At 39.1% G+C, this 24853-nt stretch overlaps 1 protein-coding gene and 1 non-coding gene across 2 annotated transcripts; both read right to left on the bottom strand.

The window, feature by feature from the left end:
• Positions 1-10703: 10703 nt before the first annotated feature.
• Positions 10704-10775, bottom strand: TRNAD-GUC (transfer RNA aspartic acid (anticodon GUC)). Its single transcript has one exon. It is a non-coding gene; the product is annotated as a tRNA-Asp (tRNA).
• Positions 10776-19653: 8878 nt separating this feature from the next.
• On the bottom strand, positions 19654-23461 carry LOC145574188 (uncharacterized). Its single transcript, XM_081631929.1, has 4 exons — positions 22766-23461; positions 21746-22186; positions 20749-21079; positions 19654-19721 (listed from the first exon to the last, which is right to left on the bottom strand). Exons 1-4 carry the CDS (start codon positions 23459-23461, stop codon positions 19654-19656), a joined length of 1536 nt encoding a protein of 511 aa, XP_081488055.1.
• Between the last annotated feature and the right edge of the window lie 1392 nt (positions 23462-24853).

Genomic DNA, 24853 nt, shown 5'->3' with positions numbered 1-24853 from the left:
ACTTGAAGCCCCTCCAATCGATCCCGTGATGGCTAAATTAGATGCTCTTTTGAAAATGCGTGAGGAGGATCAAAAGAAACATGAAGAGGCCCAAAAACGAACCAATGCTCATATGAAAATGCTTTAAACCCAAATTGCTCAACTTGCATCTAATTCATCCCCTTCTTCTTCTTCTTCTTCTTCTTCTTCTTCTTCTTCTTCTTCTCACATCCCAAGTAAAGGAGTCAACCCAAAACCTTTGTATGTCGTGACAACTGGGAGTGGGAAAGTAGTAGGGAGTGACCCTTTAATTGAGGAAGAACCCCAAGAAGAGGTGGAGTTAGAGAATGAGGGTGAAAAACCCAATGAGCCATTGAGTGTTGGAAAGGAAAAACATGTTGAGGTGCCCGAGAAAAAAGAAGCCACCCCCTTGCCCCTAAATCGCCAACCTAGAGAGGAGAAGCTACCCTTTCCACAACGATTTGTGAGAGCTAAACTTGATGCCCATATTGGGAAGTTTTTGGAAGTCATTAAGAATTTGCATATTTTCGTCCCTTTTGTTGATGCTATGAAGAAAATGCCCCACTATTCCAAATTTTTGAAAGACCTTTTGAGTGGGAGAAGGGAGTGTGAGACGGTGAGTTTGACTGCCAATTGTAGTGCAATTCTTTCCAACAAACTACCTACCAAATTGAAAGATCCGGGTAACTTTTCCATCCCTTGTTTTATCAATGGCATTGAATTTTATAAAGCCTTGTGTGATTTAGGAGCAAGTGTAAGTCACATGCCCTATTTCGTCTACCAAAATCTTAGTGTAGGAACCCTCTCTCCCACTAACATTACTCTCCAACTAGCGGACCGTTCCTTTAAGTTCCCCATGGGAAAAGTTGAGGACATTCCCCTTAGGGTAGGAAAGTTTACATTCCCCGTGGATTTCTATGTGCTAGAGATGGATGAGGATGAGAGGATTCCTATAATTTTGGGTAGGCCATTTCTAGCTACTTCTAGAGCTATCATCGATGTGAAGCAGGGGAAGATATCCTTGAAAATTGACAATGATTCTATTGAGTTTGATTTGAATAATGTCATGCAACAACTCTCCTCAAGTGGTGAATGCTTTAGGGTAGATGTTCTTGATACCGTTCTTAATGAATTTTCTCGCTCCCACTTGCATGCTACTAATGATCCTCTTGAAAGTGTGTTGTTGAATGAATCAAAGATAGGTACTCACAAAGAAGACATACAATTCTATGAGGATTTGCTTGAGGAAAGCAAGAAGGAGTGCAAGGGCTCGAGCATGGAAGAAGAGGCTCCTTACATTCATGACCTCTTTCAAGTTGAATAAAGAGAAGAGAGCCCCAATGATAAGGGAGCACCAAAGGTAGACATGAAACCTCTACCTTTGGGCTTGTGTTATGCATTTCTTGGTCCCGATGAGTCTTTCCCCGTGATTGTAAATTCTAACCTAACGGAGGAGCAAACCTCCCTCTTAATCAATGTTTTGAGAAAATAGAAGAAAGCTTTGGGTTATACCATTGATGATATCAAAGGTATTAGTCCATCTTTATGTATGCACAAAATTGATCTAGAGGGAGATGCCAAACCCGTTAGGCAAAGGCAAAGAAAGCTTAACCCTTCCATGCAAGAGGTTGTGCGGAAGGAAGTGGCTAAGCTTCTTGATGCGGGAATTATTTACCCAATTTCTCATAGTGATTGGGTATCTCCCGTGCAATTTGTGCCTAAGAAAGGGGGCATGACGGTAGTGAAAAATCATCATGACGGAGAAGTCCCGGTTGGCGCATGTGTCATGCCCCCGCAACATTCCAACATTGCATGATGTCTATTTTTAGTGATATGATTGAGGATGAGATAGAAGTCTTCATGGATGACTTCTCCGTTAGAGGAGCCACCTATGAAGATTGTCTATCTAATTTATCTCGTTGCTTAGAAAGGTGTGAGAGGTCTAACCTCGTGTTGAATTGGGTAAAGTGCCACTTTATGGTGGAAAGTGGGATTGTTCTTGGGCACAAAATTTCCCATGCCGGCATTGAGGTTGATAGAGCCAAGGTTGAGGTCATCGAAAAACTTCCTCCCCCCACCAACGTGAGGGAAGTGAGGTCTTTTCTTGGCCATGCCGGGTTCTATCGGCGCTTTATAAAAGATTTTTCAATGATCGCTAAGCCTCTCACATCCCTATTGCAACAAGATAAGGAGTTTGTGTTTGATGATGCTTGTCATAAGTCCTTTTGTAGGTTGAAAAAAGCCCTTTGCACCGCTCCTATTGTCCAAGGTCCGGATTGGTCTCTTCCATTTGAGCTCATGTGCCATGCTAGTGACAAGGCCATTGGATCAATTCTTGGACAACGAAAGGATGGGAAACTTCATGTCATACATTATTTGTCTAAAACTCTCAATGATACCCAACGAAACTACACAACTACCGAGAAGGAGTTCCTAGCGGTTATCCATTCATTCGAGAAGTTTAGAACCTACCTCATTGGTTCTAAGACAATTATGTATACCGACCACTCGGCTCTCAAATATTTGATAGGGAAGGAGGAAGCTAAACTAAGGTTGTTGAGATGGGTTTTAGTCCTCCAAGACTTCGATTATGAGATGAGAGACAAGAAGGGAGCTGAGAATGTGGCGGCGGATCACCTCTCAAGGTTGGGCGGTGCAAGGTTTGAAGATGATGGCTTACTAATAGAGGACGCTCTAAGAGATGATGTGCTATATGTCCTTGAAGTGAAATCGGAGCCGTGGTATGCGGATATTGTGAATTACTTAGCTTGTAGTGCCATACCGCCGGATTTCACTTCGCAACAATGTCGAAAACTCAAGCACGAGGCCAAGAGATACATTTGGGATGATCCCATTTTATTGAAAAGAGGGGTCGATGGTTTGTTGAGGAGATGCGTCCCCAACGACGAGGTTCAAAGTGTTCTCAATATGTGCCACTCTTCTCCTTGTGGTGGGCATATGAGTGCTCAAAAGACCGCCTCAAAGTTCCTTCAATCTATGCTCTTTTGGCCTTCTCTATTCAAGGATGCTTGGATATTTGTCAAGACTTGTGATAGATGTCAACGGATGGGGAATATTTCTAGAAGGGATGAAATGCCGCAAAACCCCATCCTTGAGCTTGAAGTTTTTGATTCGTGGGCTATAGACTTCATGGGCCCTTTCATTTCTTCACATGGGAACAAGTATATTTTGGTCGTCGTTGACTATGTGTCTAAGTGGGCGGAGGCCGTGGCTTCTCCAACGAATGACTCTAAGGTGGTGGTCAATCTTTTCAAGAAAGTGATCTTCCCGAGATTTGGTGTTCCAAGAGCAATAACTAGTGATGGGGGATCGCATTTCAAGCACCACACCTTCGTTCGACTACTTGATAAGTATGGGGTGTCTCACAAGCGAGGGCTTGCTTACCACCCTCAAACGAGTGGTCAAGCGGAGGTCACCAATAGAGAGCTCAAGGTGATTTTGGAGAAGACGGTTGCTAGGACAAGGAAGGATTGGTCCTCCAAACTCATTGATTCACTATGGGCTTATAGGACCGCCTTCAAAACTCCAATAGGGACCACTCCCTACAAGCTTGTCTATGGGAAAAATTGTCATTTGCCTGTGGAGATGGAGCATCGAACGCATTGGGCAATCAAGCAAATCAACTTTGATCTCCATAGTGCGGGTGAGCAAAGGCTTCTAGAGCTAATGAGTTAGAGGAGTTGAGGATGAATGCCTACGATAGCGCAAGCATGTATAAGGCGCGGACTAAGGCTTGGCACGATGCTCAAATTGTCAAGAAGGAATTCGTCAAAGGCCAAAATGTCCTCCTATTCAACTCCCGCTTGAAGCTTTTCCCGGGCAAACATAGGTCAAGGTGGAGTGGGCCGTACATTGTCACGGAAGTGTTTCCATATGGAGCCTACAAAATCTCCCAAGACGGCCACTCTCCTTTCAAAGTCAACGGTCACCGTCTCAAGCCCTATTATGAAGGATTCCCAAGTGATGAACCGATTTCTGTGACACTTCTTGATGTGCATCATCAATTCGACCCTCCTTGATCAACTCAAGGAACGTCGAGCTAACGACGTTAACCAAAAGCGTTTCCAGGAGGCAACCCGAGTTTCTAACCCTTTTCAACTTTTTCTTTTCATGTTGCTTCTTTTTTTCCATCTACAACTTTGGATTGTTGGGATTTATGAGTTTTGATTGTGTTTGGGTTTTTGATATGCTTTGCATCTAGCATGATTGTATGGTGTTTAGATGTGTGTTAAGGACTATTTTTACTTGTGCGATTCTTTATGGGAGTTTGGCCGAACCACTTTATGTTCGGCCACTGCAGCATTTTCAAGGATTTATGGCAACACTCTGCCAAGAATTCAATTTTGCATTCTGGCAGAAGGTTCGACCGAACCTAATTATGGTTCGACCGAACTTATACTGTAGTTCGGCCGAACTTTCCTGGGTTCGGTCACTCCTCAATTTTTAGAAAATTTCAGCAACATTCTGCCAAAATTTTCAAAAATGAAGTTTCAACATAGGTTCGACCAAACCCCTGGGAGGTTCAACCGAACATGCTTTGTAGTTCGACCGAACTCTCTCTAGGTTCGGTCACTCCTCTATTTTTGCGAATTTGCTGGAACTTTATGCCCGGATTTCAGAAAAATGAGTTTTGGCCATGGTTCGACCGAACTTTCACTGTGGTTCGACCGAACATACCCTTGGTTCGGCCGAACCATTCTTCAGATTTGAAAAAAAAATGTTGCTGCCATAAGTTTTATGCTGCTCAATTTTCGTGCCCTTCATTCCCATTTCGTCACCTACCCCCTTTCTCCTCCTTCTCACTCTAAACCTCCATTACACCTCCCCTTACAACCTCAAATCTCCATCAAAATCACTCCAATCTTCACCCTTTCTCGCTTATTTTCCATCCTCTACTTAATTTCTACAATCTCCACCAAAAATTCCTCACAAAAAAAAAAACCATCTTTTCATTTTCCCCAATTTCAAGGGTTTAAGTGCTTTGGTGTTTTTGGGTTTTTACTTGCTTCCAATCAATTGTGGTATGTTTTTCCTAGATTTTGCAATTTTATTTCTTCAATTTCTCATAGTTTTACCATGTTTTACATATTTAAGTATGAATTGTGGTATTCTTGAAATTGTTAGTAATAACTTGTTTGATTCATGTGGTTATTTGGATTGACTTGTTGCAATTGATTGGTTGTTGATAGTAGAACATGTTGTTATGATGATTATGCATGTTTGCCTTGGTTTTATTTTGATCTTAATGTCTTTGCTTAAGATTGTTGATTTCATACTAGGGTGTTCATGTTACCATTTTATGATTGAGAAATGCATGAGTTGGATGTTGTTGGAGATTGTTCTTCATTGTTTTGGTTTGATTTTGATGGTTTGATGAATGGATACCATGAAAATTAGGGGACATCATGCCAAATTTCACCTAGACTTTGTTAGGACTAATATAGGAAAGACATAGGAATTCTTATTCAAACCTTGGTTCAAATGTATTCATGCATGCCTTGAATTGTATACTATCATGCATACACTTTTACCTTGGCTAGCTACTTTGCTTCTTATGTCATTTCTTATCAATTTGTTCTAATGATATGCTCTTGGTGAATTTGTAGAATCAAAATGTTCGGCAAGGGAAAAGGAAAGTCAAAGAGGAAGAGAGTGGGAAAATCTTCAGGACCACAATTCCCACCTCCTCCCGGCATCAATGATCATGGCATTATTGCTTCGGACGAGCAATTTTGGCCAATCTATGAGTCACTCGTCAAGCGTCCGATTCGGCCTACAAGATTCTTTTGCCCCCAAACTTTGAGGAAGCTGGGAATATTGGATGAGGTGGTAAGGTTGGCTCAAAACTTTTGATGGGGTGACTTCATTCACCTCCACGCTCACACTTACGAGCGTGTGACTTTGGAATTCCTTGCCTCTCTTCGCAAGGAAGTTTTTGAGCCGGAAGATGTCGATGAGGATCCTCAACTCATGATTCACTTCAGAATTTTCAACGAGGATCACTCTTTAACGGAAAGTGATCTAAATGATATCTTCTTTTGTCATGCCACCGACCTTGATCACCCATCCGAAATGACCTCCTCTCATCGCATTCCTTACAACGAGCAAGAGTAGTGGAGGAGTATCACCAACAAGGATAGGTTTCAAACCAATACCTCAAAGGTCAACAATATCATTCATATAGCCTTGAGGTATTTTGTACGGCTTCTCCAATATGCCGTGTTCTTCAAAGCCAACCTCGGCTCCATGGTAAAAGACGAGGTTGCTTGCCTATTATTGGCCGATAATCCTCAACGGCTCAAATTTCAATGCTCCTCCACCTTCGTCCAACGGCTCTTGGATACTAGGGATAACCGTCTCGGTGATGAGATCTTTATGGGTGGCATGATTACTATCATTGCTCTTTCTTTGAAGAATGGAGCATACAAAGATAAAATTGAATTGCTCCCACCCGTGCACCAAACCCGAGAAGAGCTCACCGACGAGTTCCCTCCCTATGCTCTTTCCATAAGCGCCCTCCGTCACAGCCGCTTCCTCAACTACACTACTAGCAAGCGCCAATTTATCCTCTTAGTCGATAGGGAGATCGAATGGTGTGTCCTCCCGGACCCCGACCTCACTACGGTGGACCACTCCGCTCCTGTCAAATGGAAGATCCCTCAGCAAAACATCCCCAATGAGCTGAGGCGAACTAGAGCCCGGGGTGGAGTTCCTCAACCTCCGCCAGTCCTCCATTAGGAGCAAATCATTCCCCCCCTTAGCGGGGGAGGTGAGGCATCTTCTTCGTCTTCCATTCCTCCTTTTGATTTCAATGCCCTTCGTAGTACCCTCGATGATATCCGTCGAGACAATCAAGCTTCCATTGAGCAATGGGGGTACTACGCGAGGGCAAATTACGACAATCTTGTGCAAGCGGGCATTCAAGCGCCCTATGTGAACTACCCTTACCACCCTCCTCAAGAGGGTCCGGTCAATCATTGGGGACCCTATGACCCTCAACACCCCACCCCCCCCCCCCTTGCTACGCCTATTGGGAAGGTCCCATCGACCCTACCCAACGCGTTGGCACCCCCCCATACGACCCCTATCGTCCGGGTGGGTGTGATCCGGCTTATGACCCGACATCCACATCCACCCCCGCTCCTTTTGATGGTGGTTGGGGTGCCCAAGGGTGGCCCTATGAGCACTTTAACCAACCCTTCCACCCTTTCATGGACACTCCCGGGTTTGATCCTGATAACCCCCCTCAACCTAGGGGGCGAGGAGATGGTAACCAGTGATGAGGGTTCTTTTCCCTCCCCCCCCCCCCCCGATCTTCTCGCTTGTAACTTTTGCTCGGGACGAGCAAAAGAATAGTGTGGGGGGGGATGTCCTTTTGGTTGGTTGAAGTTTACATAGGAAGGTAGAGTGGTAGGGTAGTTGCTTGCACATAAGGAGGATAGTGGCCTTGTGGTATTGATGTGGCGTTGTGATGGTGGTGATGATGTTGGTGATGTTGTGATGGTGATGTGATGAGATGGTGATGTTGTGATGATATTGATGTGGTGATGTGATGATGATGATGATGTTTTATGATTATTTTTGCTGATTTCTGATGATTTTCTTTGATGATTCCTGAGTGTTTGTAGGTGGAGATGCTCCCGAGAAAAAAAATCCAAATTTCCCGAAAATCCAAATCCCCTTAATCCAAACTTTGTAGATAGCATTTAATTTATTTTTTTTCTTCTTTTTGTTTATTTCTTTAGTCTTTTTCTTTGTTTTCTAACCTTTTCTTGTTTTGTTGTAGTTTCTTTTGTTTGGCTCATCTTTATTGAAGCTTGAAGCGGAGATGTAGGACGTTAAGGAGCAACACTAGCTCCCTTGGTGAGATTGGATATATTACCTTGTCTTATATTTCAAGCGGCATTCGGTGAGACATTTCCTCTCTTTCTTTTTCTTTTTCTTTGAGTGCTTAGTTTAGGTCTAGTTTAGGAAGAGTTGAATGGTTCGAGGTTGATTGATTTTGGTTCCAAGGAACCTGGGATCGTTGATGTTGATATCAACGATCACTTGTATGTCGATTGGGATTTATTTGATTTACATGCCTCGATTATGAACCTTTTTAATTTCTTCCTCCTTTTTGTGTGTTTTTCTTGTTCTCTTTTGTGTAACAAGCACGACTATGGCAAGTTGAAATATTTTTTATGTATATTTGCTCATTCATTTGGATTCGAGAATTTGTGTGCCTTTTTTATGACATGACTTTGAATGCTTACCTTCCTAGTTGGTGAGGGTTTTCACGGTTTAAGAATGCTTAAGGTTGAATTAGACACATTATAAGCTAAGGTAGCCCGGTTTAGAACTTTTGATGACGTTTGAACCCCCTAGTTCACGGGAAAGTGGTAAGATGGTGTTGCTCTCCGTAGTGAATAGGATTCCCTTGGTTGGTATTTGCTTATTTTTATCCCGTGTGAGCGTCATTTGTTCTAGCCTTCATCATTCTTGTGAGCGGCGCTTTGGATCCTTAACTATGCATGTCTTAATCTTTGTGTTGGTATTTAGCTCCCGAGATCGTGACCAAACCACTTTAAAGGAGGAAGAGGGCATTTCTTCTCATTTTTCTTTGTTTTCTTTGTGTTTTGTTACAAATTTGGTTTTCATTTTTACATCTACCCACTTGCTAACCAATTTGGGCCTCATTCTACTTTCTTGATCTAGCCATATTACAAACTTATCGGCCTATGTTCTACCAACCCTTGTAGTTAGTGAAGCATTGGCTTTTGAGGTTCGAATTTGATAGTGTTGGTTTTAGGGCAAGAAAGTTATGAATATTGGTTCAAGTGAGATTTTGAAAGTTGTTCATGAAAGAAAATATATGGTAAAAGTTTGTGAGGAAGGATGCAACTTATGAAGACCAAAAGAAAAAATAAATAAAAAAAATTAAAAAAAAAGGGGTAAAGAATATGAAAAAAAAGAAGAGTTGAAAAAAAGAAAAGAAAGAGAAAATGATGAGAGAAATGAAGTAATGTTGTGAAATTTTGAATTGAAGGTTGCAATTTGAATTTAGGTTCAATTCTTAGGTTGTTCTTGAGAGATGGCCACTCTTTTGCTTCACTAAGGATTTGCCACCAAAATTTTCAAATTAATTCCCAACCTTAACCCCTAGCCATGACATTACAACCCGAGTTAAGACCCTTGGACTTGGAGGAGTGCGGTCAAAGAACGGTGGAGGGAGATAGATTTCAACCCTATGGAGAGAGTGTGCATAGTTTAGATGTCGGGATAACCTTATGACTCCACATAAAATTTCTTTTTCCGATTCCCTCGAGGAATCACGAGGAGCTAACTTGGGGATGATTTGAAGCTAGTGGAGAGAACGCGAACTGTCTTGGTTGGGGCTAGGGCAGAGGATGAAATCATTAGTTCTCTACGCTTAGCTTAGGTTTTTCTCCTTCAACCATAAGCATCTGAGAACGTGTTCCCCCTCTTTGAGTTGAGAAAAGTAAGCATTCTTTGATTCATGTCCCTATGTTAGAGTCCATTTGGAGCATTTCCCATCGCGAAGCTTGATTGATTTTCTTCACCCTTGTCATATTATGCTTGTTGTGTGTGTTGTCTTTTTGTTTTAGTATTCCTTGCTTGAGGACAAGCAAAAGGCAAGTGTGGGGGATTTTGATGAGTGGCATTTATGCCACTCTTTTATCCTTTTTCTCTAAGGATTCTCCCCTCATTTGCACTTGTTTAGCCCTTTTTCTAAGCATTCTTACTTAGTTTTGCTTCCTCTTTTCTTTCTCCTTTATCTTCCCTTTTCTTAGCCTTCTCACTTTGTTCTTATTGTGATTTTCATGCTTATCCTTTCTAGGAACCATTGGGATTTTCAAGAGGAGGAAGCTAAGCTCAAGGGAAGCTGGAGGAAGTATGATTTTCAAGGGAAGCTCAAGAGGAGGAAGCTAAGCTCAAGGGATTTTCGCCTAGTGTTATTTGCTTTGATTTTTCTTCTTTGCTTATTAATCATGTTGATGCTTATTGATTTGATGATTGATATTGTTTTCAATATGATTTGTGAGTAGTCACCTAGCCAAGGGTGTGGGGATGGTGTAGTTGCTAATTGTTCATGCTTATAATGTTGGGGTTATGTTAATAGTGATTAAAGTCTTTGCATGCTTGATATTCTTTGGTCTTCTTGCAAGTGCACATTGTTAGTTGATCAAATATGAGTCTTTGCTAACAAGTAACGAAAGTTGACTTAGTTGAGATTCATTACTATCGATAATTCTTTGTTTGCACCTTCTAATATATGGTTCTAATGTGGAAACATAGAGGCTATGTTAGGAGAAGCCAATTAACCCCGGAAGGCGGTTAGATTGGACCCCTTTACTTCGGTATTCATGCATGTTTAGTTTACCATTGATATGCTACTTTGTTATTGCATGATCAAGCGTCAACTTCACCTACCCTTTTCCCTTGGTGCCTAGCTATATTAATTTTAATCCATTTCATTCTTAGTTTAACCTTTTAGTTATTCACACTTCTTGTTCCGAGATAGCTTAGACCCTAGGTGATGAATGTAGTGCTTAAGCATTTCTCCCTGTGGTTCGACCCCTCTATTTACCCTTTACACGTATTAGGTTAGTAAAGCTTTATAAATTCATTTGATTTAGGTGTAGTCGCTCAACGACACGATTATTTCCTTGTCAAATTGGCGCCGTTGCCGGGGATCGAACCCGGGTCACCCGCGTGACAGGCGGGAATACTTACCACTATACTACAATGACACATCAATACCACAAGGCCACTATCCTCACTATCCTCCTTATGTGCAAGCAACTACCCTACCACTCTACCTTCCTATGTACACTTCAACCAACCAAAAGAACATCCAACCACCACCCCAACCCTACACATATGACATCCCTACCTCCTCTGTAGATTACAACATTGACCCCCATGCCCCATATGACTTTTCCACTTTTAAGAGCCAACTTGATAGGATTAAGAGGGCGCAGGGGAGAGTAGAGGGTATGGTGCAAAACCTGGACTCTAGAGTAGGCTCTCTAGATAGGAAGGTTTTGTATGTGGAGAAAAACCTCGGGAGGGGTTTATACCCCATGTACGATTATTATGCACGCCCAGGGGCTATTCCCCCCAAGGCTCTTGTTACCGACTGGTTTCAATACCCCTAAGGAGGGTATTCGACCCCCGGTACCTGTGGTAGTTACGTGGACTATTCATCAGTACATGGTTATGGGGCCGATGCTCCTTTTGGTGGGATGGGGGAGAATGTAGACCCTAACTACTTTACAGGTGGTTCGGATTGTGGTGGCGTTGGTATGAGCCATGGAGGTGTCGGCTCTAGCCATGGAGGTGGCTACTCGAGGATGGAGGAGGATGATGATGAGGAGTAGCTACTCTTAGCTACACCCCCAAGTCAATGAGGGCATTGCTTGATTTGGCTTGGGGGGGAGATGATCTTGTACATATGGTAACTCTTTCTCTCTTCTCTCTATTTATTGCTTTCTAGTATAAATTTAATTGCTTTCTAGTGTAGTTTTTATTTGCTTTCCTATATGAAAAATACAAAAAAATTAAAAAATAAAAAATCCAAAAACACGTTCCAATAAATTGTAAATCATGCTTCCCTGTGTCCCATACTTGAAAAATATTGTTTTGTTTCTTGGTATATGATAATGAGCATTGTGAATTTGTTGATCATGATTTGAAGTTTAATTATTCGGATGCCTAAACATGTGTTAATTTTGCCAACCATTTGTAAATATAGTGCTTGACTAGTTGATTTGATTAGAAATTGTGTGATAGTTCCTGTATGTCAAGGAATTTGAGTATTGGTTTGAAACTATTAGTAATGTTTGTATGGCTCAATTTTATGCACATTGAGGAGGACGAAGGAATTTGTTCTTTTAGGTAGCCTTCAGACGATTAGATACATTTGTTCCCTTCTTGCTACCCATGTTGTTGCTTGTGCCCTTTTTTTATTATTTATCCACATTACAAGCCTATATGAGCCCCATTGGTTACTAGTCCCAAGCTTGGCTTGGGGGAGCTATTAGTTGGTGAGGTGAGGGATTTGTGATGTGCACTTTATTTGCACAATGTGAGAATAAAAGAAGAGTGATTATTCTTTTGATATTGTGATTGGAAAAATGTTGATAGTTTGTGTTTCAAAGTTGAAAATTCCAATGTGAGATAAAAAGAAAAGAAAAAGGAGCAAAGAAAAAATTGTTTCAAATGTTCAAATGTTCTATGTGAAGGTTGCTAAAAAAAAAGAGTAAAAAATTCATGAAAAAGAAAAAAGTTCAAGTTTGAAAAAAAAAACGAGAAAGAAAAGGAAAAAAAAGAATGAGTTCAAAGTTTGTTTTAATTCACTCTAATTCTTTATTATCACATTTTTGTGAGTGAATGTGTAAGCGTTGGGATTGTTGCTATGTATGGGATTGATTGGTGAACTTTTATGGAGTTGAGTTATGATTGGAGATGTTTTTGTCATTGTTTATTTTTACCATGGGTTTTGTTAGGGTATGGCTCCCTTTTGCATGGCTTTTCTCTCACATTTTCCTAAATTTATCCTACCCTTTACCCTAGCCTTACATTACGAGCTTTAAAGACCTTCCGATTGTTGTGCATAGAGTTGTATGAATGTGAAAGTGTTGTATATCAATGCAAGTTATCATTTGACATATTTTGAGTCGACTAGTAGGTTGAGTGTACATCGTTTTAAACACACGAGAGTGTGAGTTGGGAGGGCATTGTTCACGTTAAAGGGGTTGGTAGGAGAGAGATCGAGTACATCTTTTACTCGTCACATAAATGAAAGTTGAGTGTGTGGGCACTAGTCTTGAATTCTATATGCTCTTGTGGTTTGCTCTACTTGACAATTGTTGGGGAGGAAGAGTGATTAGATGAATGAGATTGATTGACATTGAAGCATGTTTATTAGATTTGCCTTGAGTCGTTTGTGCTTGATTTTGATTACTTGGGATGAAGCGTGTTTTATATGTTCATTGATGAGCTCTTTGCTTAGGGACAAGCAAAGGTTTGGCTTGGGGGAGTTTGATGTGTCTAATTTAAATAGTATTTTACCCCCGTCCCTTGGTCATAATTAGTAGTATTTTTGGCTTTTTAGAGCCACTTTTATTACTAATTGATGTTTTCTAGTGTTTTCGTAGTTTTGCTTGAGTTTTGTAGGAAATTGCACCTTTGGAGCGTTTTCCTGGGTTTTCATGGAGCAACTACGGACTTTAGAGGAGCACGACCGTCATTGAAGCACATGACCGGTTAGAGCCGGTTATTAAGGGGTTCGGTATATGTGATACTGGGGCATTTGGACCAAGTATTCAAGACCCCAAGAGGAAAACCGGATTGGACCGAAGAATCAAGCCCAATCGAAGTCCAAGCCTCGAGGTGGAACCGGGCCCGATCAGGCAAGCCTACGCTCGATCGGGCGGGCGCGCAACAAGTGCTACTAGAATGTCGCGCCCGATCGGGTGAGATTTATCTCGATCGGGCGCGGTTGCTTGGAAAAGTATACAAAGAAAAAGGCGGGCCCGATCGGACGCGTGTTTCTGGAGCACCTGATTTGTCGAATTAAAAGTTTCTAATTAGGATGTTGAAGTACGATTTAGTACTTGATTTTTGTTTACCTATTTTCTTAGACTTTCTCTCTCTACTTAGATTATTTCTCTCTCTAGATTACTCTCGAACTTTTACTCTTTATCTTGACTCAACTTTCTAGTTCCATTGATTTTGGTAACGATTTCTTCTCTATTAATTTTAGCAATTTTATTCCTTTATTCTCTTATGACTTATTTAATTGTTTTGTTTTGTTTAGATTTAATTATGTGTGAGTAGTTTTATTTCTAGGGTTTATGGGTATCCAATAAATAATATGAAGGGGTAATTTATGATTGTTGATTGTCAATGCTTAATTATTTTCCTACTGATTGATTTAATGATATGTAATTAGATTAGGCCTGGTTTAATTGTATGTGTTTAGCAATATTGATTCGAGATTTGAGAGATGTGAATTGATTTTTAGGCTTAGTTTCAATAGGCGGACTAATTTATAAATGGTTAAGTCGAGATTCGAGAGATGAGATTTAATACCGATAAATTAACTCTGTGATTGTAATACGTAGCGAAAGCCCTTTATGGTCTGATTAATTGATGCATTGATGATTGATTGTTATGTTTTATCCTGGAATATTGTTTATTGGTGAACCTATGCCCTAGGCTTTTATTTCATTGAATTCACTCTTACTTTTATTCCTTCTTACTCTTACTTTTAGTAGTTTAATTACCTTTTATAATAACAATTTGGTTACTTGATAATTTAGATTATTTTGATTAATTAGGAATAAATTAACTCGTTTCCTTGTGGTTCGACCCTTCTTCCCTATCTACATAGTTAATGGATTTAGGTATTATTTTTGATTGGGTGATTACAACTTGAGCCTGTCAGCTTGGTATAATATCATTGTGAAGTTCTTTATTTTTCATTTTTTTAATATATGATTTATAATCAAACTGGAGTCTCCATATACCTCTAATTTTTGCACACCTATGCTAGTCGCCGCTTCTAATCCAATAATGCACGCTTCACATTTTGCGGTATTATTAGTAACCTCAAAGTCTAATTTAACAGAGATTAGAGTATGTGCTCCCTCTAGACTTATGAGTAACACTCCTACGCCACATCCTTTTTGATTGGACGCACCGTCGAAGTACATTACCCATTTTGTCATCTTGTGTCATGAGAATCTCTTCATCTGGAAGATGAGTAGTTTCTGCACGACTTGTTTGAATTGGATGTTGTGCCAGAAAGACGGAAATTACTTTTCCTTTCATTAATTTTTCAAGAATATATTTTAGCTCAAATTCGGCCAACATCACCAACCACTTAGATATCCTTCCTTGTATGGGTGGTTGTTTAAACAAATACTTTATCGGATTTTGTTGAAAAATCACATGAATAGTGTGTGGTAACATATAATGTCGTAACTTTTTGGTTGCCCACAGTAATGCTAGGCTTGTCTTTTCCAAGGTACTATATTTTGTTTCGTATTGGATGAATTTTTTACTTATGTAATATATTGCACGTTCGACTTTTTCTACCTCTTGTGCTAACATGGCGCCTGTGGCTGTGTCTGTAACTGTAATGTATAGCCTAAGAGGTAGTTTGGGTACTGGTGGTGCTAAAATTGGTGGACTTTTGAGATAATCTTTGATTTTCTCAAAGGCCTTTTGGTATTGATCGTCTCATTCATGTTTCTCCTCTTTTTTCAATTTTTTAAATATTGGGTCACAAGTCATAGTCAATTTGTTGATAAATCGACTAATGTATTGAAATTTGACAAGGAATCCCATAATATATTTTTTCTGTTTGAGGGGGAGGCATGTCAACAATTGCTTTTATTTTAGAGGGATCGATCTCAATGCCACATGTGCTTACTACGTATCCGAGTAACTTACCAGCAGTTACTCCGAAGGCGCATTTTTGTGGATTCAATCGCATTTCATATTCTTTTATGCGAGTGGAAAATTTGCGTAAAGCTTTTATATGTCCCATTCTATCTTCGGATTTTACGATCATGTCATCCGCATACACTTCTATTTCTTTATGCATCATATCATGCAAGAGAGTCGTAGCCGTTCTTTGGTACGTAGCTCCTGCATTTCTTAAACCAAATGCCATGAATGTGTAGCAATACGTACCCCAAGGGGTAATATAGCATGTCTTTTCTTCATCTTCTTTTTCCATTAAAATTTGGATGTAACCTGCGTATCCATCCATAAAGGATAACATCGCATGTTCAGCCGTGTTATCTACCAATATATCAATATGTGGTAGAGGAAAATCGTCTTTAGGGCTAGCTTTATTAAGATCCCTAAATTCGACACACATGCAAACTCGTCCATCCTTTTTAAGGACTGGAACAATGTTCGCTACCCATTCAGGTTAATTACATACGCAAATAAAACCGGCGTCCAACTGTTTTTTATACTTCTTTTATTTTTAATGCGACATCAGGTTTCTTTGTAACACCCTAGAATTTCCTTTCCTTTAAATATCCATTCTACTCTTTAAAATACGATTTAGGAATATCTAAGACATTACCGCCACCGTGAAAACGGCTAAGGCAATTATCAAAGATACACAGCGGAAGACTCAAAATTAAAAACCGTCTAAACAAATCAACTCAAAAGTCAACCAAATGAAAGTAAAGTTTAAAACCAAACAAACAAAGTAAAATAAAATCAAACTACAACTTGGAACCATTAAAAGCCCTTATTCAAAACCATTCCAAAACCAAACCTTTGTGTTAGTCCACATAAAATATGTCATAAATAAATAAAGCATAAAACACATCGTAACCTAATGAAAGCTAGCAAGATTTACTCTTCTCTCATGCCCCATCATTATTATGCTTCAATACCTGAAAAGTTTATCTCCACTTGTTTCCACTACTCTCCATTAAAAATGGGTCATCATAGAGCCAAGGTAAAGACATGGCGAAACACACAAACACACAAAATCAGCAAAGTTGAGTACATAAGCATAAATTAAACACACTAACATGCTTTCACCTATCAACACACTTACCTCATTGTACCTGTTTACAAGCACACACATCAATCAACAAAACACAATGACTAGACACTAAATAATTCATTTAGCGTTGATTACGCATCAAACGGGTTTCCAACTATCCTCCCCCAAATAAATTGAGGTTAACTGACACGGGAGCTAACCGTGCCAGCGACAAAACCACTCAAAGGTGGCGGAATTCCTGTGCGTAATAATAAATAAAAAAGGAATGTACGGCATCCTGTACTACATTAGAAGTTATGGTTAAATATAAAACCCCATAACTCCCCCCCCCCATTGTTCATACTCATGGTATATACGTTTCAAGAGTTTTGGTGCATAATCTCTTTCACTTTACGTTATTTACCTTTTATTGGACTTGGTGATGACTCTCAAAGCATCATAAAACTATTAACATTAAATTTTCAATCAACCAAACATACCAAATTAATTCTTGAATAATTAGTGACCACATATTATTTAATGTTGAATCCTTTTTAATTCTACCTCAGTGTCAAAGACACCTTAAACGCATAATGCTCCAAAAATCCTATCCCTCGGTGTTAAAAACACCTTAAGTGCACAAAGGCACCAACATACAATTTATTGCTTGTGTACATAGACACTTATATAGATGCTTCCTCATGCTTAAATCATCAATAAAAAATTAGTTGAACCATAATAAAATTCCTTTTCAATATTCCAAACATAATTAAACATGTAGTTTAATTAATCATGCCTTCTAACATGCCATAAATAAAAGTGTGGTTCAAACACAACATGCCCAAAATATAATTTTCCAATCCATAAACCATCACAAATAATTCATGCTTCACAATTCAATCACCAACACCATTAATTCACAATTCCATACATAAACCTTAGCATGATACTACTTGTAATTTATTGAAATCAAGCCTAGCATGATTCTACATCATTAAAATATGCTAAGTACGCGTACGTACCTTGAGTACGATTTTAAAATTGCCACGACTAGTAGAAATTGCTTACTTCAAAGTCTCCTACACATTAAATTCATAATAGAGTATTAATATCCACTCTAAACAAATTTCCAGCAATATATACTATTTTAAAACCCCTCATAATTTAATTAAAGTAAGCTGAAATTATATTTAAAACACCATAATTAAGTCCCAATTGATGGGTAATTAAAATTTCTTCAAGAAACATTATATTGAGTATTCTACATAAAATTCCAGCACTTTATTATAATTAAAACACTTAAAACAAAGGTTTACCCTATTATACATCATAATCCTTCAATAACTCATGAATCAAGAACCTAGGGTTTCAAAAATTGGGGCTTTTTAATTAAAAACCAAATCTGAAAATTAATTAACATAATTACAATAACCAAACATCAAATTTAAATCTCCAAACTCATAATTTACAATTAGATTAAAGCCTATATTAGATTTAGGTAGGAAAGATTTGATTTTTAAAACTTTTTTATTTTTTTTTCGAAAGCTGTGACTGCCGACAGCAGGCCGGTGCCACTGCCGGCTGCCAGCGCCGGTGGTCGCCGTTGCTGCCGGCTGGTGCTGGTGGTCGGCGGCCCACCGGTGGTTGTGGTTGCCGGTGGTGGTGGTGCGCAACAAGAAGGGGAAGTGAAGGAGAGAGAAAAAGAAAAAGAAAAAAGAAAATAAAGAGAAAAGGGAGAGAGGTTTACCTTGGTTTTTCTCCACTCTGGGCAAAGTTGAATTGCCTCATAAGAGGGATATTTATACCCCTTCTCTATCACCCCTTTTACCCTAAACTTTCCTCCTTTAGTTTTTCCTAATCCCTTCCCTACTAAAACTTGTTAAAAATCATAATTTCTTAAAATAAAACCCGAACTTCTATTTAATAATTAATTAAACAAACTTTCCTTTAATAAAATATTCCCAACTTACATGGGATAAATAATTAAAACATCATAATTAAAATACTAAAATTATTTAAATATCATTATAAAATATATATTTTAAATAAAAAACATATAAAAATACGAGGTATTAAAGTCTACCCCCCTTAAAACAAGTTTCGTCCCGAAACTTGGGAAACGAAATTTAAAACTTTTCCTTTTTATGTATAGTATTGTTGTACTTTTTGTCATTATTTTACTCCTTTGTGTCTCTTTGAGAACACTAATACTCAAAATACTTAATAGAATTTGTGCAAAAAGCACCAAAAATATGTAAAATATAGGGAAAAAGCGCGAAATTCTATCGCATTCTACGCCCCTTAAAGAAAACGAGTTACGCCCCCGTAACTCAACATACCTAAAACAGCTCCGGGTATTTCTTTTTCATTTCATCTTCTGCCTCCCAAGTGCCTTTCTCCATATTCTTGGTTAGACCAAAGTACTTTCACAATGTTAACGTTCTTATTGCGTGTACTACGCACTTTACTATCAAGAATCTTGACAGGTCTCTCTTCATAAGTTAAGCTTTGATCTAACTCAATGGTTTCGGGTTGTAGCACATGGGATTTATAAGGAATGTACCTTCGCAGTTGGGACGCATGAAATACATCATGTACTTTACTAAGCTCCATAGGTAAGGCTAACCTATAAGCTACTTTGCCTATTCTTTGTAGTATTTCATATGGACCAATGTATTTTGGACTGAGCTTTCCTTTCTTTCCAAATCTCATCACTCCTTTCATTGGTGACACCTTCAACAACACTTTATCACCAATTTCGAACTCTTCTTCCATTTGCTTCGAGTCTGCATAGCTCTTTTGGCGATCTTGAGCTGCTTGAATTTCCCTTACTTGTTTAACTGTATCTTCAATCATTTGAGGCCCTAGGATCATAGTTTCACTAATGTCGTTTCAACAAATTGGACTACGACATTTCCTCCCATACAAAGCCTCAAATGGTGCCATTCCTATGCTTGCATGGTAACTATTATTGTAGGAAAATTCAATTAAATCAAAACTATCTTCCCAACCTCCCTGGAAGTCTACTACACAAGCTCTCAACATGTCCTCCAAGGTTTGAATGGTTCTCTCAGTTTTCCCATCTATGGTAGGGTGAAATGCCGTACTCATCTTAAGTATAGTACCAAAATTTTCTTGTACACTTTTCCAGAATTTTGAGAGAAACCTGGAATCTCTGTCAAATACAATATCTTTTAAAACCCCATGTAACCTCACAACATGTTTGATGTAAGCTTTTGCAAGTTGCTCCATCTTCCAAGTTTCTTTCATTGGTATAAACACTGCTGATTTTGTAAGTCTATCCACCACTACCCAAATGGTATCATTTCCACTCTTTGACTTAGGTAGGCAACTCACAAAATCCATTGAAATACAATCCCACTTCCATCCGGGAATTTCTAATGACTGCATCGTCCCTCGAGGCCTCCTGTGCTCTATCTTCATTTTTTGACATGTTAGACACTTTGCCACAAATTCAGCAACCTCATTTTTTATTCTAGGCCACCAAAACATCTTCTTCAAATGCTTATATAGCTTGTCTCCTCCCGGGTGTACAGAGTAAGGTTTATTGTGGCCTTCTTCCATCAACTTTCTCTTCACTTCCTCACATTTCTGTGGTACGCACCATCGATCTTTGTACCTCAAACTCCCATCTTCGTGAATCTTGAAGTCTGTAGTCTTTCCCTGCTTAATTTTCTCGCAAATCCTTTCTAACTTTACATCTCCCTCTTGGTTGGCTCGAATCTCGTCAAATATTGTTTGTTGGATGCTTAGACTCGCAAGAATACCCGCTGGTACTCCCCATTCTACAACCTCTAGATTCAATTTCATCATTTCTCTACATAATTCATTAGCCACTACTAACGAGTTGATTCCATGACTAGTTTTACGACTTAGAGCGTCTGCAACCACATTCGCTTTCCCTTCGTGGTATTGTATGTCTAAATCATAATCTTTCGTATACTCTAACCATCTCCGTTGACGAGAGTTCAAGTCCTTTTGGGTGAAAATGTACTTTAAGCTTTTATGTTCTGTGTAAATTCTGCATTTCACTCCATACAAATAATGGCGCCAAATTTTTAGTGCAAAAATGATTGCAACTAATTCCAAATCATGGGTTAGATAGTTTACTTCGTGGGTCTTTAACTGCCTCGATGCATATGCAATCACCTTCCCATTTTGCATAAGCACGCACCCTAAACCATTCTTTGATGCATCGTTGTACACATCATACAGTCCACTATCATCCGGAAGTGTAAGTACTGGTACTGTAACTAGTTTTTGTTTCAAGAGTTGGAACGCTTCTTCACATTTATTGTCCCACTCAAACTTTTTGTCCTTCTTTATCAAGGTGGTCATAGGTTTAGCAATCTTGGAAAAATCCTTGACAAAACACCTATAATATCCTACTAAACCTAAGAAACTTCGCACATCAGATATTGTCTTGGGTGTAGGCCAACTCTTAACAGCTTCTATTTTGGCTGGATCTACCTCTACTCCGTCTTTGGACACAAAATGTTCCAAGAAGGCTACCTTTTCCAACCAAAACTCACACTTAGAGAATTTTGCGTAGAGGTGGTTTTCTCTTAGTGTTTGTAGAATTTCCCTTAGGTGTTCTGCGTGCTCTTCCTTACTCTTTGAGTAAACCAGTATGTCATCTATGAACAAGACTACAAACTTATCCATAAATTGATGAAATAACCTATTCATTAAATCCATAAAGATTGCTGGAGCATTAGTCAATCCAAAAGGCATAACTGTAAACTCGTAGTGTCCATATCTTATCCTAAATGCGGTTTTTGGAATGTCTTCGTCGGCAATCCTCAATTGGTGATACCCAGATCTCAAGTCCATCTTTGAAAACACTGTGGCACCCTTTAGTTGGTCAAAAAAATCATCGATTCTTGGTAAGGGATACTTATTCTTTATGGTTACTTTATTTAGTTCCCTGTAGTCAATGCACAACCTCATACTTCCATCCTTCTTTTTCACGAATAGAACTGGTGCTCCCCAAGGAGAAGCACTTGGTCTAATGTATCCCTTGTCCAATAAATCTAGCAATTTCTCCTTTAATTCACTCAATTCTGCAGGTGTCATTCGATATGGTGCCTTGGATATTGGGGCTGTTCCGGGAACTAAATCTATGGTAAAGTCGATTGCCCTCTTAGGTGGCATTCCAGGGATCTCCTCCGGAAATACATCCAGGAATTCGTTGACTACTTCTATATTTTCTAGATTTGTCACTTGTTCATGGTTCATATTCCGAACACTACAGAAATATACTGGATGTCCCTTCTTCATGTATTTTGCTAATTTTAGCACTGATATTACCCTTGGGAACTTGTTTTTACCATTCATCCAGTAAGTCACTGATTCATTTCCGCTTGTGACCATCTTCACTTTCTGTGATCTACAACTAATCTCAGCATTATACTTACTTAACCAGTCCATTCCAAGAATAAGATCAAATTCGCTCAGCCCAAACTCAATAAGTTCATACGGGAATATCTTTCCTTCTATTTGTAAAGGCACATTTCTAAAGGTTTTGGTACATTTCACTACCCCACCTGTCGGAATGGTTATGGGTAAATCTACTACCTCTACTGTCTTTAAATAGTCTTTAAGTTTTGAAACAATACCCTTAGAAACAAAAGAAAAAGTTGCACCAGAATCAAACAATACTTTAACAGGAATATAGTTAATAGAAAAAGTACCAGTGATAACATCATTCGTGGCATCCGCTTCATGCTTACTTAGAACATTTAGTTTCCCTGCAGTTCCACCCTTCTGTTGGCTATTCCCACTGGTGGTGTTATTGTTCTTTTCCCCATTCCGTTGCACTCCCTTGTTCCCAGTAAAGTTGTTGTTGTTCCCTTGGAAATTCCTCTGGTTTCCTCCTGAATTATTGTTGTTTTGCCTGTTCCCATTGCTACCCTTGGAGAAACACTCATATTCCCTATGCCCAAGTTTATTACAAACACGACAAGCGACCAAATTGCCCTCGCAATCCTTTCCAGGGTGGTTATACCTATACCTTTTGCAAAACGAAATCCTCCCATTCTTGTTATTCCCCTGTTTATTGTTTCTAGCCCCTCCATTGTAGTTACGGTTTCCTTCACGGTTATTACCCTAAAAGTTATTATTGTTGTGAAAGTTATTGTTATGGTGGTACTTCTGCTTCTTAAAACCATTCTGGTTTCCCTGTTGGTTTCCAGAAACCTGCCCCACTTCCTTCCTCTTCTCTCTTCCTTTTATTTCAGCTAACTCCTTCTTATTCTTTTCTTCCAAAGCGTAAAGGTGTGCGGCCCTTCCACATAATTCATCCAGGGTCTCAAATACTTTCCCGCACATCTTTAACTGCAAATCAGTAGTTAATCCACTCTCAAACTTCCTAGCTTTTGCTTTCTCCGTAGAGACAGACCCTTCAGCAAAACGGGACAATTCAATAAACTTGGTGTAGTATTCCGTAACTGACATCCTGTCCATCTTAAGGTTTGAGAATTCCTCGGCTTTTTGCTTCTGCAAAAAGCTAGGATAAAACTTGTCTCTCACTTTCTCTTGGAATTTGGTCCAGTTGAACCCAGGTAGCGCTCTAATGATAGTCTCGTTTTGTTGCCACCAAAGATCAGCTTCACCCCTCAGATAGTAAGTAGCACAACTCACTTTTGAGTTTTCAGGGCATGCCACAGCTCCAAATAGTTTCTCAAATTCCCTCAACCAGTTTTCCAATATAATAGGGTCAGGCTCGCCTCGATATGTTGGTGGCTTACTTTGTGCCACCTTCTTAAAGAGCTCTCCTTGAGCATCCCCATTACCAGTTGAGTTTCTTGCCAACTGTTGGGCAACTGCTGCCAATTGCCTTACTACTTCATTCAAATAGTTTCCACCATTACCAGAACCTCTTCCCCCTGCCATTTTGCTTCTCCTGAATTGAGGACAAGGGTTTATATTAGAGATGGCTATGTTTAGCTCTCAAGACATACACTCATCTATTACTTAGCACTCTTTAAACATTCACAGTAAAATTTGAAGCTAACAATTTGGGATAGCGAAGCTAAGAATTCCCTTAATTTGTAGCTTTATCAATCAATTATTAATTGCTATCCAACCATACATTTAATAAAGCATCAAATAGATAAAAAAAAATAATTCCCATAGATGCCCATATCATAGAAATATCCGTTGGAAATAAGTTGCTTGGAAAGTTGGTTATTGGAATAGTGATGTGAAATGGGAGATTTGGAAAACAAATGAATTTATTTATTTTAAAAAATTTAACAAGGAAATAAATAAGGTCTTATTAATTAAAATAGACTGAAATTACTAAAATAAAAATTGTTTTCTAGAAACTTGTGTGGTCATGGAACTTATTGATTTAAAACTGAAATAACAATAACTTAAATAAAAACGATGAATTCGGGACGATGAAAGTTATAAGATCTAATCCTTTTGAACGTTGTCCCTTTTTTCAGAATCATTTGACTCCTCCATTGGTTCAGGTGAATCAGGTTCAGGTTCTTCTTGTACAAACTCCCCTTCTTCCTCCTCATCCGATGAAATATCTATTATTATTGGAGTTGGAGGTGGATTAGGATCAGAAATCTCCATAAGTGAACTATCTCCCTCTTGTTGTTCTCCATTTTCTGCCTGACCACCCCCTGACCAAGAAGAAGAAGAATTTCCTGATTGTTGATTAGGAGGAGGATTGTTCCCTACTGGGTTATCGTAGTAGTAGTCAGGGTAGGGAAGATTTAAGTGCTGACAATGAGCTTTCTCCACTCTTAAGAGATATTTAGTAAAGAAAATATAATCTGGATACTACTGGCCATAATAGTCTTTGTATTTATGGTAATTCGGAACGTCTCCTTGAAGGTAAAAATCAGAAAATCTCTGTTTGACAGCAATGTAAGGGGGCTCCTCTAGAAGGCAATGGACAATCATAGCCGAAATATGATCAGGGGTGTCATAAACTCTGTCTCGTAAGACATTGCTCTTGTAGGAACAAAAGTATCTGATCTTTTCTACAAAGTCATAGGGGTGTTCATTATGTTTCTTTACAAGAGATCCCATTTGTGTAAATTTCCTAGGAAAGATTGGCATCCTGTAGAGAAAAGGCTTAGAAAAGAATTCCCTTCCCAAAAAGAAATAAAATAAAATAAATAATACAGTCTTGTAGGAGATTAAGTTCGGTGTTCAATCATACAATCTCGAAGGATCACATAGAACAATACACATATTTCATGCTTTCATCAACAAACATCTAGTCAAACAACATGCTTGAACACTCAAAATAAAATTATGCACATA

This window comes from Chenopodium album, chromosome 2 (genome assembly GCF_948465745.1).
Source record: "Chenopodium album chromosome 2, dcCheAlbu1.1, whole genome shotgun sequence".
Classification (NCBI taxonomy): domain Eukaryota; kingdom Viridiplantae; phylum Streptophyta; class Magnoliopsida; order Caryophyllales; family Amaranthaceae; genus Chenopodium; species Chenopodium album.
The sequence above is the reverse complement of the archived record's forward strand: the minus strand, read 5'-3'. Positions and strand labels throughout refer to the sequence as shown.

What these genes read in the sequence shown, in the direction of transcription:
- LOC145574188 (XM_081631929.1), bottom strand. Translation starts at nt 23,461, where the DNA reads ATGGCAGGGGGAAGAGGTTCTGGTAATGGTGGAAACTATTTGAATGAA. An exon ending in AGAGGAAGGAAGTGGGGCAG is followed by an intron (nt 22,187 to 22,765) that starts GTTTCTGGAAAC and finishes TTTGTTTCTAAG; the next exon opens with GGTATTGTTTCAAAACTTAA. An exon ending in TAGTCAACGAATTCCTGGAT is followed by an intron (nt 21,080 to 21,745) that starts GTATTTCCGGAG and finishes TGGTTGGAAAAG; the next exon opens with GTAGCCTTCTTGGAACATTT.